This window comes from Seriola lalandi, unplaced genomic scaffold (genome assembly GCF_002814215.2).
Source record: "Seriola lalandi dorsalis isolate HSWRI2012SDOR001 ecotype SW California unplaced genomic scaffold, Sedor1 jcf7180002054505, whole genome shotgun sequence".
Lineage (NCBI taxonomy): Eukaryota > Metazoa > Chordata > Actinopteri > Carangiformes > Carangidae > Seriola > Seriola lalandi.
Genome location: NW_019525058.1, coordinates 45,608 through 52,562, shown reverse-complemented (window position 1 = coordinate 52,562; position 6,955 = coordinate 45,608). Strand labels below are relative to the sequence as shown.

General features: G+C 47.4%; 1 protein-coding gene across 1 annotated transcript in view; it reads left to right on the top strand.

Annotated features, from left to right (window-relative positions):
- The window catches only part of arid1ab (AT-rich interactive domain 1Ab), a 54,978-nt gene that overhangs the window by 22,041 nt on the left and 25,982 nt on the right, over nt 1-6,955 (top strand). Inside the window, 4 exon segments of the mRNA XM_087175830.1 lie at nt 1,394-1,615; nt 3,830-4,469; nt 4,472-4,605; nt 5,253-5,369. Coding sequence (XP_087031956.1) covers nt 1,394-1,615; nt 3,830-4,469; nt 4,472-4,605; nt 5,253-5,369 — 1,113 coding nt within the window.

Sequence of the window (6,955 nt, the reverse complement as noted above, 5' to 3'; positions counted from 1 at the left end):
AACCCCCCCGACCTCCTCCTCCTCTCACTGCACCACTGTCATTCATAGAGTGCCAAAGCCTGCTGCTTTATTAAAGCCCAGGAAGAGCAAGGCCTGGCCCAGGTTCAAACAGCAGTGCAGCTGGGACCTGTTACATTTTCGGCAGACTGCCCTCTCCGTCTCGCTGGCTATAAATAGCACCGGTGGTTGTCTCCCTTAACCAAGGAAAAGAGGTTTTTGGGGGAGGAAAAAAAACACACTCACACACACACACACACACACACACACACACACAGATTAATAACCGTGGGAAGCAATGAAAGCTTTGTGTCTGCTGCCCGAGGTCAGCAGGCCAGGAGGTGTTGCTACTTCAAAGCCCCCATTGTGGCTCGTACTTTCAGACGCCGCTGCGGTGGGTTTGATGGGAACACACGGGGGCTGCCAGCGGTGTCATGAGTTGATGGCACCGGATCGTGCCAACCAGTGAGATACCAACGCAGCCTGTGTGTGACTGTTTTTTTTTTTTTCTGAGGGATGACCAGTTCATTATACTCCTAATTGAATTCCATATTTTAATTGCATTTATTTTTATTGCACTGGAGCAGTGTTGTTTTTGGGGGGATTCCATCGAGCTCATCTCTTATGTAGCATCAGACACTTTATGACCTTGGCTCCAGCTGTTGACAGGCGAGGCTACCTCATTATGACCCCCCCCTCCCCTCCTTCCTCCTCCGCTCTCTGTTTCCCTCCTCGGCTCTCCAGCCAGAGGAAGCCGTCTGGCCCAGTAACATTGCCTGCCCGGGCCATGTGGATCTCCTCGAGTCCAAGCCGGCCAAGGTCAGCCCCCACTACCACCAACAACACCACCACCACCACCACCACCACCACCACCACCACCACCCCGGCTTCCATCCTGACGTGGCTCCAGCTGAGGGGTGGGCCCAGCTCCAGCCACCGCAGACACTTCCACTTCCTTAAGCTTATTTTCATAGAAACCCTCCCCGACGTCTCCACCGTAACAGTATCCACCCACTGGCACAATGATCTCCTGGGCAGGGAAACGCTCCTGGCGGATATAGTGGGCTCATTCATTCATTCATGGCCAATTTTTTCCCTTTCTAGTAGGAAAGTAAATCCACTACTGTTTTTTTTTCCCTCCCCCTCCTGCTTTTTGTTCTGTATTTGCTTGATTATACTGTGACTGTCTTACGAGATGACGCTTGTGCGACACATTGCAATGGAAGAGTCACCGTTTGTGTTCCTCGCTGAGTAATGCTTTTTCAAGAAAACCCACAAAAAAAAAAAAAAAGGTTCCCAAAACGACTCCGCTTACGTTTGACCTGGACTACGTTTTCTCGTCTCTTCCTGTCACATCACTGACTGATACACTGCAAATTGTCTATGTGTCTTTTAGCCTCCAAGCCCCATGGACCAGGTAGGGAAGATGCGGGGCCAGCCATATGGAGGACCCAGCCCCTACTCGCAGCAGCAACAAGGGCCTCCCGCAGGGCCCGGACCCCAGCAGGCGGGCTCTTACCCGGGCCAGGCCTACGGACCTCCCGGGCCTCAGAGGTATCCTATGGGGATGCAGGGCCGAACACCCGGCACGATGGGCGGCATGCAGTACGGACAGCAGGTCAGTAATCATGGACTTGGATTAGTGAATCTCTCCGGTCGTCACGTCACCTGGATGATTGACAGTAACCTTTTGCAGGTTATTCACCACATTGTTTTGCTGATCAAAAGATGCAAAATCACAAAACCTTGCTGAGTTTCCTGCAGCAGATAGACCTTCTTTTGCTTCCTTATCTTAAGTAGAAACTACATTAAAGACGGCACATTTATGAAGCATTGTCAAGTACGGGTTGAGTTCGAACTGCAGCACCTGATCAGGGTCACCTCTCCTTGTCGGTTTAGTTTATAAGAGATCGTGCTATGTTCAAAACTCACCCCGAACAATCATCAGTGTTGAAATCAACAAGTCACTGTCTAGTGTAATGAGGAAGTGACCTCAGATAATAAACCACTGTTTTGGTTGGGGAGGGCAGAAATAAGAACCTGTGGTGCTGCTGAAGAAGTGATGGGCAGAGGCTTTAATCACCAAAGTTTAAACCAGGTAAAGCCAAAGCAATTTACAAAATAAAAGACCTCCTGCCTTTAACAGAGGCATTATGAGTTTCTGCGGTACGTAGTCATGGTTTGAAGTCTGCCACCACAAGTTAATAAGTTTTCTTACATTCCTGGTAGTTGAGGCACTAGAGCGTTTATTTGGTAAATGACTCAGTACAACAGGAATGGCAGCATAAAATTAATTCATGGCACGGTCTCATTGGACGTCGGATACAAGGTTCGGGAAGGTTTGCAAGGGGTTTCTTTCTAAAGCAGTTTCAGTATCATGGTGAGGAGTCGTGATCTGGATCTTTTATTCTGAAAAGGCAGCTTAGATTTCAGAAAGGAAAAAAAAAAAAAGGTGAAATTGTCCTTTAAGGTTCTGCTGAAATGGTCCGCACCTGTTTTTAGACATAAGTGTGTATCCTGGATCATAGGTGAGCAACTAAGTTAATGGAGATCTGAACAAACTGAAATTTAGCATCCTTTTTTTTTTTTTTCGCCCAAGACCTCAAATGGACTGAAAAAAAAGGAAAAAAAAAAAGGCTCTTACAGAAACAGACTCGCTGAGAGCTCTTCATCCATTTTTCTCTGTCTGGTGTATTTTCATGCTTGAAAGAAAAAAAAAGTTGGGGAAATTCAAGTCCTGTCTCCTGGCACAGTGGGCAGCCCATTCTGACAGCGTTGTCCAATTGAAAACGGCAAACATCCAGTTTGCCGTAGCTACTTACTCATAGCTAGGAATAAGCCCCTTCTTGAACTCTCTCAGCCAGGCAGTCCGTCTTAACATAGAAATGCATGCAGGGAATCCCGTAGAGTGAAGCCTTTTCTTTCCGCGTCCGCTGTCTGTGGTCTTGTGCCCATTGTGTGATGTGATTATCTCATACTGGCTTGCCTGGTGTCTGACCGTGAACTCGATAAGTGCCCCACAGAGAAGAAAACGGCTTCCCTCCCTTTGTCGGACAGATACAATACAGCCACTTCATGTTGTTTTAAATGTGTGGCAATTCTTTACTATCTTGTATTTTCTTTGAATTCCTGAGTAGCAGAGCACCCTCCCAAAACAACACGTGGCTTCTTCTTCTTTATTTTTTTTATTTTTTTTATTACTATGTTTCCTCACAAGGTCAGTGCTTTCTCCTTTCCGCGCTTTTTCAGGGTAATGAAACGAAAACGCTGTATTGAAAGGCTTTCGGCGCGCAGGATCGGGTAGAATATGAAAAGCCTCATATTGAAGTTCAAGGAGATGAAGTCAAAACTCAATTTTTTATTTTCATGCCTGTAATTTAAAGCGATACACGGCTGAATTCCAACACTTAGATGGCTTTTCTTACGCGCTTTGACTGATCAGTTTATATCGAGGAACGCACTCCTCTCTCTTGCACACAGAGAGGGAACAGTTGTCTTCTCCCTTTTTAATCTGTGAGTAAGATGAAGAGATGCTCTGATTACTCTGCTGAGAATGAATGGGGAGAAAAAAAAAAAAAAATCAAAGAGGTGACTTTGGATGTTGAGTTATTTTTATATATTTTTACAGCTTTAGAAAGGATCCTGTCAGTGCACAGGCTGTATTCAGGTGGTGATTGATATTCCACTGAGGCGCTCAGGGTAGTAAACCTGTAGTAAAATCTTAGTTCTCCTGAAGAAAGCTGTTTATGTTCAAAGAGGCGATTCAACCGTGCTGGGTTATGTTTACTCCCGTATCTGTTGTTTCTAACTGACTTCTTGTTTCCACGTCTAGATGTCCACCTATGGACAGCAGGGCCCGGGTGGCTACACCCAGCAGACGCAGGGCTACTACGGTCAGCACGGTCCCCCAACTCACCCTGGCCAGCAGCAGCCTCCATACCCTGGCCAACCACAGGGCACCTCTGGACCCCCCTACGCCCAGCAGGGCCACCCTTCGCAGCCTCCTGGCCAACACGGGCAGCCAGGACCCCCGTTCCAACAATCCCAAGGTCCCCACGGCCCCCCTCCAGGCCAGCCTCCCTACAGCCAGCCCTCACAGTCTCAGCCAGGACAGCCACCTTACGTCCCTCCCCAGCAGCAGCAGCAGCAGCAGCCTCAGCAGCAGCAGCAGCAGCAGCCGGGTCCTGGTCCCCAAAGTCAGCAGGGCCCTCAGGGCCAGCCTGGCTACCCACAACCCTCTGGACCAGGGCAGCCACCACCGCAGCAAACCTCACAGCAGCAGCAAGGGCCCCCACAACCACCACCACAACAACAACCACAACCACAACAACAACAACAACAACAGCAGCAACAGCAACAACCAGGAGGTCCGCCTCCTCAAGCCCAGCAACCTCCAGGTCATGGCCAGCAGGGTCAACCATCACCTTACTCTCAGACACCCCCACTGCAGCAGCAGCAACAACAACAACAACAACACAGCAGCAACAACAACAGCAGCAGCAACAGCAGCAACAACAACAGCAGCAACAGCAACAACAACAACAACAACAACAACAACAGCAGCAACAACAGCCGTCACCATATCAGAGGTTCCCACCTCCTCCACAGGTAACAACACCTCGCACGTCTCTGCAGCAGGCGTGTGACGAGCGGTGTCGGCCATCTCTGTGTTCCCCCGAGCTGACACATGCTCTTTACATCTGCTGTGCCTCGTCAGTGCAGTGATGAAGTCCATGCCTGCCTTACTCTATTAATGCAAACCAAAGACTGTGTCTGTAGCTGTCATATTTGATTTTGATGTGACGTAAGGCATCGAAAATGTGTTGGATCTCTGTGAGGATTTAACAGTGGAGCAGCTATAGGAGGGTGTGAATAAAGCTTTGATGTAAGCCATTTAGGGCTGACTTATTGCTTAGTTAAAGTTTAATTATTTACTTAATTAAAGATGCTCCTGTCCGTTAAACGGATAGTGTACTTCCTATATTACCTGGCAGTGAAACTTTCCCATGCTCGCTCTCCTGTGCCGACAGAGATGCCATACAGAAAATATTCAAATCACAGTTCCTCATTGCGCTGAACACATTCTTTCTTTCTTACATAAATTACGTAAATGTATTTACATTTATTCAGCCCAGTGGAGACCAGTTATTTGTATCAGTGTGTCAGTGGTTGATTTGCTGTTCAATAGACAGTAACAAGGTGCTTGATTTGGAGACTGGAGACGACTGTCTCATCTTTCTTGTCCCTGTGATCAGGAACTGTCCCAGGATTCCTTCAGCTCCCAGTCCAGCGCTCCTCCTTCCAACCAGCCCATGACTTCCAGCAAGAGCAGTCAAGAAGACAGCATGCAGGCCCGGCCATCCAGTCTGCCGGTGAGCGCCCTCAGTCATCTTCGTCTAACACGTGACTTGCTTTGATCCACTCGCGCTCCACAGGAACCAGCCGCCTCCATAGTTCTACCTATTAGTATATATTTTATAATCCTCGTTCAACGCCAAAAACCCCACGAAACACCGTTTTTAATTTAATGATCGGAGTCAGTCCAGTATTCAGTAATCATTCTCTCCTGCAGCTGTGGCCAGAAACTGCAATAATTCGCAATGTAACATGACATGCAAATGACTTTTTATTGAAAGTGAATAAGGGATTTAAATTTGAATTTGAGTTTGTAGACTCGTATATTATTCCGAGTCTTGACGCTCGCATTAACAGCAGGTTGATAGGCCCACTAGCGCAGCCACCTTTCCTCCGCACATGGACGGTCCCGCTGGTTAGACCAGATCTCATTCCAGTGTCTTCGTCATCTGCGCCGGGGTTCAATAAAACTGCTGATTGTGGTGTACATTCAGACAAGTCTCTCATGGATTCAGACTAAGCTGTCAGTGTGAAGGCAACCTGAGTCATTAAGTGACTCACACTCGCGTCAGTGCAAATTCATCTCCATTGAAATTCACAGGTAGCAACTGTCTCCCAAGCCAGAAGCTAGCTGGTTTTTAGAGCTAGTTTGGGAGGCTTTGCTCTGTGTGTCATCAGTTTTCTAGTGTGACTCCACGTGAGGAAAGAAAACATAGAAATGTGGGGTAAATATTGGATTTTTGGGGCCACTGTTCCCTCGACTGACGACCAGACACTTCAGATGTGCTCAGGTCGCTGTGATGTTCATATTATGCCTCCTCACAGCTGTAACTACTGTGGGTGTTACATGTTTTACCAGAGTACGATCAATATTCAGTACTTTGGACTTCAGACATTAGTGTATTTCCAGCGTTGTTTACTGCTTTCTGTTGACGTGCCTGCTGAGTGACTGACATCAGCTGGAGATACTGACTGAGATAGAATTCCTCCAGTGTCAGAATGTGAATATTTATCAGTATAGGAATATGTTTGACCCCAGCATCTGGATGTTAATGACACATTAACGTCTAAAGTTTGGGCTGAACGCGTTTTAAATATTCCAAGGAGAGGTAACGAGTAAAAAAAAAAATCTGCATCCCCCCTCTGCCATCTTTCTAATTTAGACTGCAACCCCTTTTTCCTTCTCTTGCTTCCTCTGACTTCAACATACACACAGTACACAGGGCGATGCCGGGAGTGAGTACAATGTGCAAGCAGCGCAGGTTTCTACTGACGTGTTAAAAAAGAAAAATAAAAAAAAATAAAAAAATTTCTGCTCGGAAAAAGATCTTTGAAAGTGAAGTAAATCTGGCATCTGATAGCCCTCTGGCTAAGATAAAGGTGAGAGACCCCCCCCCCCCACACCACCCCACAAAACCTCCCTGTTAAAGAGGTGTCTCGCTGTTACACGTTGCAGTTTCCATGGCAGTGTTTATAGGTCAGACTGCAGAGCTAACCTCATTCTGGGCCTCAGGGAAGGAGAGTGAGAAATGAGATCATTAATGAGAGAGAATGAAAGTGAGAGAGTGGAGTCGGCGGCGAGGGGGGGGGGGGTTGTGTGTGT